We start from the raw sequence: 13,881 nt of genomic DNA on the forward strand, positions 1-13,881 counted from the left end.
TTTTGAATGCAAAATTGGCAGAAATCAATGGCGGACACCATGTCACGTTTGTAGACCCCCTGATGTACCTAAGCAGTGGAAACCCCCAATTCTAGCTCCAATCCTAACACAGCCTTAACCCCAACACACACCCCTAATCCTAACCATAACCCTAACCCAGCACTACCCTAACCCCAACACCACAACCTTAACCCCACCACAACCCTGACCCCACCACAACCCTGACCCCACCACAACCCTAACCCCAACCCAACCCTAACAACAACACATCCCTAACACCAACACAACCCTAACACCAACACAACCCTAGCTCCAACCCTAACCCTAGCCCCAACCCTAACCCTAGCCAAATCCTAACCCTAGCTCTAACCCTAGCCTCATCCCTAACCCTAACTCTAACCCTAGCCCTAACCCTAATCCACACCCCAACACTAACCCTAGCCCCAACCCTAACCCTAGCCCAACCCTAACTATAACCCCAGTTATAACCCTAACCATATCCCTAATCCTAACCTTAGCTACAACCCCAACTATAACCCCAACCATAACCCTAACCCTAATGGAAAAATTGAAAAAAATACATATTTTTAATTTTATTATTTTTACCTAAGGGGGTGATAAAGGGGGGTTTGATTTGCAATTTTTTGTATTTTGATCATTGTGATAAGGTTATTTTTTTCCCGGAAGAAGATGCAAAGGGCCAGGGGACACAACAGCCAGAGGGACCAAGGAACTTCACAGGTACTGGTGGAGAGATCGGGGGGTGGCATTTATCTCTCCTCTAATGTGCTAGATCATATCAGAGGAGAGAGAAATAAATGCGAAATCTAACCTTTTTTGTGGTCGCCATCGCAAAACTGACCCAAATCATGTTCTCCAGGGTCTCAGCTACCCCCGGCAGCCAAGAGCCTGGAGATTTTCCGATGCTGTGGGGCGTTTTAACCTTATTTCTCAGCGCCATTAAAAAGTGGTGCTGAGGAATAAATACCCTTAACTGCTGCCATTAAAAGGTGTATCGGTGGTCTTTAATGGGTTAAATTATATTATTCTGTCAACATTATTTGAGGAAATAAAGTGTTTAACTCCTTCCCGACATAGCCAATTTCCGTATTTTCATTTTTTCCTCTCCTTCTTCCAAGAGCCATATTTTTTTTATTTTTATGTCCACACAGCTGTATGAAGGCTTCATTTCTGTGGGACGAGTTGTACTGACACCATTCATTTTACCACATAGACTACTGGAAAAACAGGAAAAAAAATTCTAAGTGTGGTGAAAGTACAAAAACATATGCAATTCTGTTTTTGGGGAATTATTTTACAGTGTACATTGTTTGGTAAAGGTGATCTGGCAATATGAATCCCATAATCAGTATGATTATGGCAATACCAAACTTGTGCAGTTTTTTTTAAATTATTTTAGAGGTGAAAAAATTTAGAAATTAAAAAAAAAAAAAAAAAAGTTAAGATTGTGTTACTGCTTGCCAAGACCCACAATGTTTTCATTGTTCTGTCAACCAAGCTGTTTAAGGGCTTTTTTTATTGGATGAAACAATGTGTTTAATGCTATTTTGTTATAAATATGACATTGTGATCGCTTCATTTTATTTAGGTATTTTAGTAACCAAAAAATACAATTTTTTTTTCTCTGTATAGTGTTTACTGATCAGGTTAATTAATTTTATATTTCGACAGGTCAGACGTTCCTGGATGCAGCCATACCATGTATGTGTATTTTTTATTATCTTCATTTTAATAGTGGAAAAGGGGGGTGATTGAATTTTTTTTTCATATTTTTTAAAACTTTTTTTTTCTTTTCATTGTATTTATTATGCAAAGGAAAAAAGGGAAGGGGAAAAAATTCAGCTCACCAGTTTGAAGCAGAAGTCCTTGTGTGCAAGTTTGCTCAGGAACAAAAGTTTTGATTGACTCAGAATGTAATTCACGCAAGGAGGTGCCTGGATCAGAGGCATTGTCCACAACAGAGAAAGAAAAAAAAGAAAAAAATAAAAAGAAGTAAATCTCCAGCATGAAACTTGGATAAAGTTCAATTTATTTAGACAACCACAAAACTCAGTTTTGTTCCTCTCCACGGAAATCTTTAGTAAGGGTATGTGCACACGTTGCGGATTTCTTGCAGAAAATTCCTGAAGAAAACCTGAAATTTTCTGCAAGAAATCCGCATTTTTTTTTTTGCGTTTTTTTTCCGTTTTTTTCGCGTTTTTTTAGCATTCTGCAAGCGTAATTAGCTTGCAGAATGCTAAAGTTTTCCAAGCGATCTGTAGCATCGCTTGGAAAACTGACTGACAGGTTGGTCACACTTGTCAAACATAGCGTTTGACAAGTGTGACCAACTTTTTACTATAGATGCAGCTTATGCAGCATCTATAGTAAAAGATAGAATGTTAAAAATAATAAAAAAAATAAAAAAATGCTTATACTCACCCAGACATCTCATAAGCGGCGTCCGTTCCTCTTTCTCTAGCTGGCGTGTGCGCACAGGACCTTCCGTGACGTCACGGTCCGGTCACGTGAGCGGTCACATGACCGCTCACGACCAATCACAGGACAGTGACGTCATTCGGCGAGGTCCTTCAGCGCACACCAGCTACAGGAACCAGCCAGCGTGCAGCACAGAGGCGGGAACACAGCGCCGGACATCGAGGGTGAGTATAGGACTGTTTTTTATTTTATTTCTTATTTTTTTACCAATTATATGGTGCCCAGTGCGTGGAGGAGAGTCTCCTCTCCTCCACCCTGGGTACCAACCGCACATAATCTGCTTACTTCCCGCATCGTGGGCACAGCCCCGTGCGGGAAGTAAGCAGATCAATGGACCCCTAGGTGTGCGGAATCCCCGCAATTCCGCATTTTTAATGAACATGTTGCTTTTTTTTCCGCTATGCGATTTTTTCGCGGAAAAAATCGCAACATTTGCACAAAAAATGCGGAATACCTTGTAAATAATAGGAGGCATATGTTAGCGTTTTTTTCGCGTTTTTATCACGTTTTTATAGCGAAAAAAACGCGAAAAAAACGCTAACAATCCTGAACGTGTGCACATGGCCTTAAAGGCAAAAGATTTTTACGTTCTGAAGAGAAGCCAGAAACTTTTATCCAAGTTTCACGCTGGAGATTTACTTCTTTTTTTTTTCTCTATTGTATTTATTAGTCCCTATTTATTAGTCCCCTTGGGGAACTTGAACCTGTAATCATCTGATTGCTTGTGCTATATACAGCAATACCACAAAATTGATGCATATAGTAAATATCACAGTCTCTTTTGAAGCCCTTTCAAAGGAGCTTTGTAATGACAAGCATGAACTGCCTTTAGCAGATTACCAGATTTAATATCAACCCATCATCGCATCACGAGAGCGCCAACTGATGCATAGAATGACACATAGAATGAGACACCACTATAATGGTGCGCTTTTAAAGCGAACCTGTCAGCAAGATTTTACTAAGTAAACTACAGACAGTTGCTACTGTTATACTGATTAAAATGATACCTGAGGTGAAGAAATCCATCTTGTAGTTCTTGTATAATCAGTGTTAGAAGAAGTTTGCAGTTAATGAGATGCCCGTGCTCTGGGGTGGGACTGTAGGCAGAGTCTGATCTTCCTGCTCTAAGCAACAGAAATCAAGAAGAGATCTGCCCACAGGTCGCCCCAAAGCACAAACATTCTGTCTCTATGATGAAGAACATGTTTGCGCTTTGAGGCGGCCTGTGGGTAGGTCTCTTCTTGTTTCGCTTGCTTAGGGCAGGAAGATAAGACTCTGCCTACAGTCCCAACCCAGAGCATAGGCATCTCATTAACTAAAAACTTCTAACACTGATTACAAAGAACTACAAGATGGATTTCTTCACCCAATTATTCATTTTAATCAGTGTAACAGTGGCAACATGACAATGTCTGTAGTTCATTTAGCAAAATCCCGCTGACAGGTTCGCTTTAATGCCAATGTGGGAGTTTGGCAGTGACATTTAACAGTATAACAGTGGCGGGTGGAGTGGAGGTCCATCTATGGCTGTTAGAGGCAGATCCTAGCTGTAAGTCTAGGGTCACCTGAGCATATATTCTTTTCATCTGAGAGAATTGGGTAAATTATGCAAATCACCCTCTGATCAGAGTGTGATTATAGTGTGATCTGATATTCTCAGATGAGGAGAAGATGGGGGAAAAAATGCTCCATCTTCTCCATTTTGTCAGTCCGTAAAAATCGGACTGAATTCAGATATCATTCAGTAACTTGCACGGTCGATCTGATTACTGGGTCAAACTCAGGCATGCAGCTATGTTTTCCTCAGACTGGCTCGGTACAAGGAAAAAATTGGACATGTGCATAGCCCCATAGAATAACATTGGTCCAAGGGTGATCCAATGTCTTGTTGGATTGCATTCGGACCGAAAATACAGCCATGTGCACGAGCCCTAAATACAGCTTTTACCTGCCTGGTATGGATTGGGAGCCATACAGCCACTACCGATGTGAGCCATACATGTACATGCCGTAAGGCGTGAAGGTTGTGTTTTATCATCTTGAGGCCTCATTCACACGTCCTTGATTATTCTCTTATGCAAAAAAGTCCAAGTTTAAGAAATGTTTGGTTAGTGTGTTTTTACTAGTGTTTCATAAGTGATTTTCACAAATGAAAATAAATATAGAGCATCTCCTATCCATTACACATAGAGTCATATGGGTAATTTTGATCTGTGACTTCTATCAAAAATGGACTTGTCTCCATGATTCCTTTGTGGACACATGGTTCACAAAAACCATGTGATTAGCACTTTTGAATATAATAGGTATATGTTCTATTTGTGAAAAATATATATCGAATACAAACGTGAAAAATGGACGTCTAAATGAGGCCTGAGGAACAGGTGATTTTTAGTTTTTGCACTTTATTTTTTTCTTACTCTTCCTCCAAGAGCCATAACTTATTTTTATTGTCATTTAACCATATAATGTACTAAAAAGTTTGTAAAATAATTTTAGGTGGAGTGGAGTTGGATTGAAACAATTTCACTTTTGAATTTTGAATTTTGTTTTCACGTCCCATAAGCGACCGCTGATTGACTGCAGGACTCACTTTGCATAACAGCGTCAAATGAGCAACGGGAGGCCTGGCGCCAACATCACTGAAACAAAGTCCGCACTGGATGTAAGTACAGCCTGATTTTATTTTGCATGGAATATAACAATTGAGAAGGGGTTGTCCTAGTAGTTGACAAGCACTTTTAGATCCAGATCAGCAATAATGATTGACGGCTCTTAAACTTCACCTTCTTGCATCTTTAAGCATAGATTGTCAATAATGACCAAACAAAATGAGACACGTTTGAGTGATTTTATTCTCCTGGGATTCACTACAAGCCATCAGCCATTGCTTTTTACAATGTTTCTAATTATTTATTTTTTTACCTTAATGGGAAACATGATGATCATTTTGATTGTGACCTTAGAATCACAACTCCACTCTCCAATGTATCTTTTTCTCCGTAGTTTGTCCTTTACTGAAATCTTCCTTGTCTCAGTAACAGTTCCTCGGATGCTTAGGGACTTTTTACATTTGGATAAAGGAATTTCATTCATAGCGTGTGCTGCTCAGCTGTACTTCTTCTGTTTCCTTGGTACAACAGAGTGCTTCATTCTTGCATTTATGGCATATGATCGATTTGTGGCTATTTGTCATCCACTTCACTACTTGACCATAATGACTAAAACTAAGTGTTTAGGGCTGTCTTTGGGATCCTGGCTTTCTGGGGTTTTCTTGTCTGTGATTCAGATTTCCGATGTCTTTAGTTTGCCATTTTGCTCTTCAAACATCATTGACCACTTCTTTTGCGATATACTACCAGTGGTAAAGTTGGCCTGTGCTGACACTTTTGCTAATGAGATTGCTATTTTGATATATAGCCTTCTGGTTATACCGTTACCATTCCTGTTAATTCTGGTTTCCTATGTCCGTATTATTAACAGTATATTAAAAATTCCTACTGCTATTGGAAGAAAGAAAGCCTTTTCTACATGTGGGTCTCACCTTACATCTGTGACTTTATTCTATGGAGCAGCTGGTATAACGTATCTAAAGACCAAATCCATACAAACATTTGGAGGAACAAAAGTAGTATCCTTGCTCTACACCGTCTTCATACCGATGCTCAATCCTTTAATATATAGCTTAAGAAACTCCATAATTAAGAATGCTATGACTAAATTAATAAAACTATGATAAATAGCCAAGGAATTCTGTCAGCACAAAATAACTCTTCAAATCGAGCACAAGTGCTCAGTGCATCCTATGAATGACCAATTCAGTGCATTTCCTACCTAATAATAAAATAATAATAATAATTTTATTTGCATAGTGCCAACATATTCTGCAGCACTTCACAATTTAATGTTTTCCATCTAAATGGTGTGACTAAAGTCCTAAAGGGCAATTCCTGGACCTGGGCTACCACCCCCACCAGCTTATTGCTTGGCTCCCCAGTGATAGGATCTATATAAAAAGTCTTCATCCCTCCTTGACAAAATGGTGTATATATATATACAGTGCCTACAAGTAGTATTCAACCCCCTGCAGATTTAGCAGTTTTAATAAGATGCAAATAAGTTAGAGCCTTCAAACTTCAAACAAGAGCAGGATTTATTAACAGATGCATAAATCTTACAAACCAAAAAGTTTTGTTGCTCCGTTAAATTTTTATAAATTTTAAACATAAAAGTGTGGGTCAATTATTATTCAACCCCTAGGTTTAATATTTTGTGGAATAACCTTTGTTTGCAATTACAGCTAATAATCATCTTTTATAAGACCTGATCAGGCCGGCACAGGTCTCTGGAGTTATCTTGGCCCACTCCTCCATGCAGATCTTCTCCAAGTTATCTAGGTTCTTTGGGTGTCTGATGTGGACTTTAATCTTGAGCTCCTTCCACAAGTTTTCAATTGGGTTAAGGTCAGGAGACTGACTAGGCCACTGCAACACCTTTATTTTTTGCCTCTTGAACCAGGCCTTGGTGTTCTTGGCTGTGTGCTTTGGGTCGGTGTCTTGTTGGAAGATGAAATGACGACCCATCTTAAGATCCTTGATGGAGGAGCGGAGGTTCTTGGCCAAAATCTCCAGGTAGGCCGTGCTATCCATCTTCCCATGGGTGCGGACCAGATGGCCAGGCCCCTTGGCTGAGAAACAGCCCCACAGCATGATGCTGCCACCACCATGCTTGACTGTAGGGATGGTATTCTTGGGGTCGTATGCAGTGCCATCCAGTCTCCAAACGTCACGTGTGTGGTTGGCACCAAAGATCTCGATCTTGGTCTCATCAGACCAGAGAACCTTGAACCAGTCAGTCTCAGAGTCCTCCAAGTGATCATGAGCAAACTGTAGACGAGCCTTGACATGACGCTTTGAAAGTAAAGGTACCTTACGGGCTCGTCTGGAACGGAGACCATTGCGGTGGAGTACGTTACTTATGGTATTGACTGAAACCAATGTCCCCACTGCCATGAGATCTTCCTGGAGCTCCATCCTTGTTGTCCTTGGGTTAGCCTTGACTCTTCGGAGAAGCCTGGCCTCGGCACGGGAGGAAACTTTCAAAGGCTGTCCAGGCCGTGGAAGGCTAACAGTAGTTCCATAAGCCTTTCACTTCCGGATGATGCTCCCAACAGTGGAGACAGGTAGGCCCAACTCCTTGGAAAGGGTTTTGTACCCCTTGCCAGCCTTGTGACCCTCCACGATCTTGTCTCTGATGGCCTTGGAATGCTCCTTTGTCTTTCCCATGTTGACCATGTATGAGTGCTGTTCACAAGTTTGGGGAGGGTCTTAAATAGTCAGAAAAGGCTGGAAAAAGAGATAATTAATCCAAACATGTGAAGCTCATTGTTCTTTGTGCCTGAACTACTTCTTAATACTTTAGGGGAACCAAACAGAATTCTGGTGGGTTGAGGGGTTGAATAATAAATGACCCTCTGAAAAAACTTTTCACAATTTAAAAAAAAAAAATAAACAAAGAAATAACATTCTTTTTGCTGCAGTGCATTTCACACTTCCAGGCTGATCTACAGTCCAAATGTCACAATGCCAAGTTAATTCCAAATGTGTAAACCTGCTAAATCTGCAGGGGGTTGAATACTACTTGTAGGCACTGTATATATATTTTTATATACTAGATGGTAGCCCAATTCTAACGCATCGGGTATTCTAGAATATGTATGTAGTTTATTTATGAAGATTTTAGAATAATACATTGAATACACAGGATTAGGCTGGCCCCGACCAATAAGCGAAGCGTGGTTCAAATCCCGTGCCAATTCGCTGATTGTTCGCGGCCAGCCATGTAGTATATAACAGGCCATGTAGTATATTACACAGCCACGTAGTATATTGCACAGCCACGTAGTATATAGCACAGCCCACGGAGTATATAACACAGCCACATAGTTTATAACACAGCCCACATAGTATATAACACAGCCACGTCGTTTATAACAGCCCACGTAGCATATAACACAGCTCACATAGTATAAAACAGCCCACGCACGCAGTAGCACTGCCACATAGTAAATAACACAGCCCATGTAGTATATAGCACAGCCACGTAGTATATAGCACAGCCCACGTAGTGTATAACACAGCCCATGTAATGTATAACACAGGCCATGTAGTGTATAACACAGCCCATGTAGTGTATAACACAGGCCATGTAGTGTATAGCACAGGCCACGTAGTGTATAGCACAGCCCACATAGTATATTGCACATCCCATGTAGTATATTGCACAGCCCATGCAGTACATTGCACAGTCCACGTAGTACATTGCACAGCCCATGTAGTACATTGCACAGCCCATACAGTATATTGCACAGCCCACGTAGTATATAGCAGCCCACGTATTATATTGCACAGCCCACATATTATAATGCACAGCTCACGTATTATATTGTACAGCCCACGTAGTATATAGCACAGCCCATGCAGTACATTGAACATCCCACGTAGTATATTGCACAGCCCACGTAGTATATAGCAGCCCACATATTGTATTGCACAGCCCACGTAGTATATAGCACAGCCCACATAGTACATTGCAGAGCCCACGTAGTATATAGCAGCCCACGTATTGTATTTCACAGCTCACATAGTATATTGCACAGCCCACGTAGTATATAGCAGCTCACGTATTATATTGCACAGCCCAAGTATTATTTTTGCACAGCTGAAGTATTATATTGCACAGTCCACACAGTACATTGCACAACCTACGTAGTTTATTGAACAGCCCACATAGTATATAGCAGCCCACGTAGTATATAGCACAGCCCACATAGTACATTGCTCAGCTCACATAGTATATTGCACATCCCACATATTATTTTGCACAGCCCACGTATTATATTGCACAGCCCATGTAGTATATAGCACAGCCCACGCAGTACATAGCACAGCCCACATAGTATATTGCACAGCCCACGTAGTATATAGCAGCCCACGTATTATATTGCACAGCCAACGTATTATATTGCACAGCCCAGTATATAGCAATGTGGGCATCATATCCCTGTTAAAAAAAGAATTAAAATAAAAAATAGTTATATACTCACCTTCCGTTGGCCCCGGATCCAGGAGAAGCGGTTACCAACGCTCCTCGCGCGCTCCGGTCCCAAGACTGCATTGCGGTCATGCGAGATGATGACGTAGCAGTCTCGCGAGACCACCACATCATCATCTCGTGAGACCGCAATGCATGGAGTGGTCACCAGAGCGTCGCGAGGAGCGGGGAAGGCCTGTTCCTGATCCGAGGGGCCGACGGACGGTGAGTAAGGAGCAGCCATTTTGCCGCTGGACTGTGCCCGTCGTTGATTGGTTGTGGCCGTTTTGCGGCGACCAATCAGCGACTTGGATTTCCGTGACAGACAGAGGCCGCGACCAATGAATATCAGTTAAAGACAGAAAGACAGACAGAAGGAAAGACAGAAAGACGGAAGTGACCCTTAGACAATTATATAGTAGATATGTATATATATATGTACATATACAGTTGTGGCCAAAAGTATTGACACCCCTGCAATTCTGTCAGATAATACTCAGTTCCTTCCTGAAAATGATTGCAAACACAAATACTTTGTTATTATTATCTTCATTTAATTTGTCTTAAATGAAAAAACACAAAAAGAATTGTCCTAAAGCCAAATTGGATATAATTCCACACCAAACATAAAAAAAGGGGTGGACAAAAGTATTGGTACTGTTCGAAAAATCATGTGATGCTTCTCTAATTTGTGTAATTAACAGCACCTATAACTTACCTGTGGCACCTAACAGGTGTTGGCAATAACTAAATCACACTTGCAACCAATTGACATGGATTAAAGTTTACTCAACCTCTGTCCTGTGTCCTTGTGTGTACCACATTGAGCATGGAGAAAAGAAAGAAGACCAAAGAACTGTCTGAGGACTTGAGAAACCAAATTGTGAGGAAGCATGAGCAATCTCAAGGCTACAAGTCCATCTCCAAAGACCTGAATGTTCCTGTGTCTACCCTGCACAGTGTCATCAAGAAGTTTAAAGCCCATGGCACTGTGGCTAACCTCCCTAGATGTGGATGGAAAAATTGACAAGAGATTTCAACTCTGTGCGGATGTTGGATAAAGAACCTCGACTAACATCCAAACAAGTTCAAGCTGCCCTGCACTCCCCTCATACAACAGTGTCAACCCGTACTATCCTTTGGCGTCTGAATGAAAAGGGACTGTATGGTAGGAGACCCAGGAAGACCCCACTTCTTACCCCGAGACATAAAAAAGCCAGGCTGGAGTTTGCCAAAACTTACCTGAAAAAGCCTAAAACGTTTTGGAAGAATGTTCTCTGGTCAGATGAGACAAAAGTAGAGCTTTTTGGGCAAAGGCATCAGCATAGAGTTTACAGGAGAAAAAAAGAGGCATTCAAAGAAAAGAACACAGTCCCTACAGTCAAACATGGCAGAGGTTCCCTGATGTTTTGGGGTTGCTTTGCTGCCTCTGGCACTGGATTGCTTGACCGTGTGCATGGCATTATGAAGTCTGAAGACTACAAACAAATTTTGCAGCATAATGTAGGGCCCAGTGTGAGAAAGCTGGGTCTCCCTCAGAGGTCATGGGTCTTCCAGCAGGACAATGACCCAAAACACAGTTCAAAAAGCACTAGAAAATGTTTGAGAGAAAGCACTGGAGACTTCTAAGGTGGGCGGCAATGAGTCCAGACCTGAATAACCATAGAACACCTGTGGATAGATCTAAAAATGGCAGTTTGGAGAAGGCACCCTTCAAATATCAGGGACCTGGAGCAGTTTGCCAAAGAAGAATGGTCTAAAATTCCAGCAGAGCATTGGAAGGCTAGGGTCACATTGCGTTAGGGCAGTCCGTTTAGCGCATAGTGCTACGGACTGCGCTAACGCAATGTTCCAAAAGGGATCGCGTTAGCCGATCCCGCTAGCGCAGATCCCCGATCTGCGCTAGCAAGGAACGGACCGCGAACGCTGCAAGCAGCGTTCGCGGGCCTTCACTCAAATGACGGCACATCGCTAGCGCATGCCCAATGTGGGCGGGCGCTAGCGATGCGTTCGCCATTACAGGCAATGGTGGCGTTAACGGACTACGTTATACCGCGTTATGCCGCGGTGTAACGTAGTCCGTTAAACGCGGTCACATAACGCAATGTGACCCTAGCCTAAGAAGCTCATTGATGGTTACCGGAAGCGGTTGGTTGCAGTTATTTTGGCTAAAGGTTGTGCAACCAAGTATTAGGCTGAGGGTGCCAATACTTTTGTCTGGCCCATTTTTGGAGTTTTGTGTGAAATGATCAATGTTTTGCTTTTTGCTTCATTCTCTTTTGTGTTTTTTCATGTAAGACAAATTAAATGAAGATAATAATACCAAAGAATTTGTGATTGCAATCATTTTCAGGAAGAAACTGAGTATTATCTGACAGAATTGCAGGGGTGTCAATACTTTTGGCCACAACTGTAACGTGGTGAAAATAAGTATTTGATACACTGCCGATTTTACTAATTTTCCTACCTACAAAGAGTGGAGAGATCTGTAGTTTTTTTCGTAGCTTCACTTCAACTGTGAAAAAGTCTAAAAATAAAATCCAGAAAATAACATTGTATGAATTTTTAAAAAATTAAGTTGCATATTATTGCATGAAATAATTGTTTGATAGCCTACCAACCAACAAGAATTCTGCCTCTCACAGACCTGTTAGTTTTTCTTTAAGAAGTCCTCCTACTCTACATCCATTACCTGTATTAATTGCATATGTTTGAACTCGTTGTCTGTATAAAAGATATCCGTCCACACACTTAATCACACTCCAACCTCTCCACCATGGTCAAGGCCATAGAGCTGTCTAAGGATGCCAGGTACAGAAATGTAGACTTGCACAAGGCTGGGATGGGCTGCAAAACAATGGGCAATTTAAAAACACAGAACACCCAAAAATCTAATATAAATCAGTGATATTGAATAAAATAAAACACACAATCGTGGTGTACTGTGAGGGTTTTCAGTGGGAACCACTACAGAGAAGAGACCAAAACCAAAGCAATACAGAACAAGAGACTACCAGAAAGTATACAGGCAAGAAGATAATTAAAATATGCCTTTATTTATAAAGATGGCAATAGGTTACATAAAAAAAGAAGATAAAAGTGCGCAAGAGCAGGACTAGACAGGGTATTAAGTAAATTAAGTAATATAATTATTCACAGCAACCCCAGAATACCTCAATAAAGGGATTATTATATATTGCTCGGCTGTGCATACCAAATAGTGCAAAGAAGACAATTATTAAAACATGATATGAAATGTATAAAAAATCAATCAATCAATCAATGAAGAACAAATAAATCACCAAAATAAGGTGCTGGTGTGCATCAAAAAAACTAAGCCAAATGTGACGTGTGTACCAAAAATTCAATCAATGATTAATCATAAGATGGATGAATAAAGTGCTAGAGTGCAAAGACCACCATTAAAGGTACCTTCACACTAAACGACTTTGCAGCTATAACGATAGCGATCCGTGACGTTGCAGCGCCCTGGATAGCGATATCGTTGTGTTTGACACGCAGCTACGATCTGGATCCTGCTGTGATATCGCTGGTCATTGCTGAAAGTTCAGAACTTTATTTGGTCGTCAGATCGGCATGTATCGTCGTGTTTGACAGCCAAAGCAACGATGCCAGCGATGTTTTACAGTGGTAACCAGGGTAAATATTGAGTTACTAAGCGCAGGGCCGTGCTTAGTAACCCGATATTTACCCTGGTTACCATTGTAAAAGTAAAAAAAACAAACAGTACATACTCACCTTCTGCTGTCTGTCACACGTCCCTTGCCGCCTGCTTCCCGCACTGACTGTGAGTGCCGGCCGTAAAGTAAAAGCAGAGCACAGCGGTGACGTCACCGCTGTGCTGTACTTTACGGCCGGCAATCACAGTCAGTGCGGGAAGCAGACGGCAAGGGACATGTGACAGACAGCAGAAGGTGAGTATGTACTGTTTGTTTTTTTTACTTTTACAATGGTAACCAGGGTAAACATTGGGTTACTAAGAGCGGCCCTGCGCTTAGTAACCCAATGTTTACCCTGGTTACCCGGGGACCTCGGCATCATTGGTCGCTGGAGAGCTGTCTGTGTGACAGCTCCCCAGCGACCACACAATGACTTACCAACGATCACGGCCAGGTCGTATCGCTGGTCGTGATCATTGGTAAATCGTTTATTGTGAAGGTACCTTAAGGGTCAAGCATTGTGCAAGATAAACAAAACCACAAGTGTGGAACTATTGCAGAAAGTTTATGTAGGATAGCACAGCAATATATATATACTATATACCTG

The 13,881-nt window shown here is 41.5% G+C and overlaps 1 protein-coding gene across 1 annotated transcript; it reads left to right on the plus strand.

Moving 5' to 3' along the window:
• Window positions 1-5,320: 5,320 nt before the first annotated feature.
• Window positions 5,321-6,238, plus strand: LOC143793965 (olfactory receptor 10A7-like). The gene has a single exon (XM_077280885.1). It carries the CDS (start codon window positions 5,321-5,323, stop codon window positions 6,236-6,238), a length of 918 nt encoding a protein of 305 aa, XP_077137000.1.
• Window positions 6,239-13,881: the final 7,643 nt, after the last annotated feature.

The sequence above is a fragment of the Ranitomeya variabilis genome, chromosome 1 (assembly GCF_051348905.1).
Source record: "Ranitomeya variabilis isolate aRanVar5 chromosome 1, aRanVar5.hap1, whole genome shotgun sequence".
Classification (NCBI taxonomy): Eukaryota; Metazoa; Chordata; class Amphibia; order Anura; family Dendrobatidae; genus Ranitomeya; species Ranitomeya variabilis.

Excerpts from the sequence above, each read along its gene's own strand:
- LOC143793965 (XM_077280885.1), top strand. The coding sequence starts at position 5,321 with ATGACCAAACAAAATGAGACACGTTTGAGTGATTTTATTCTCCTGGGA.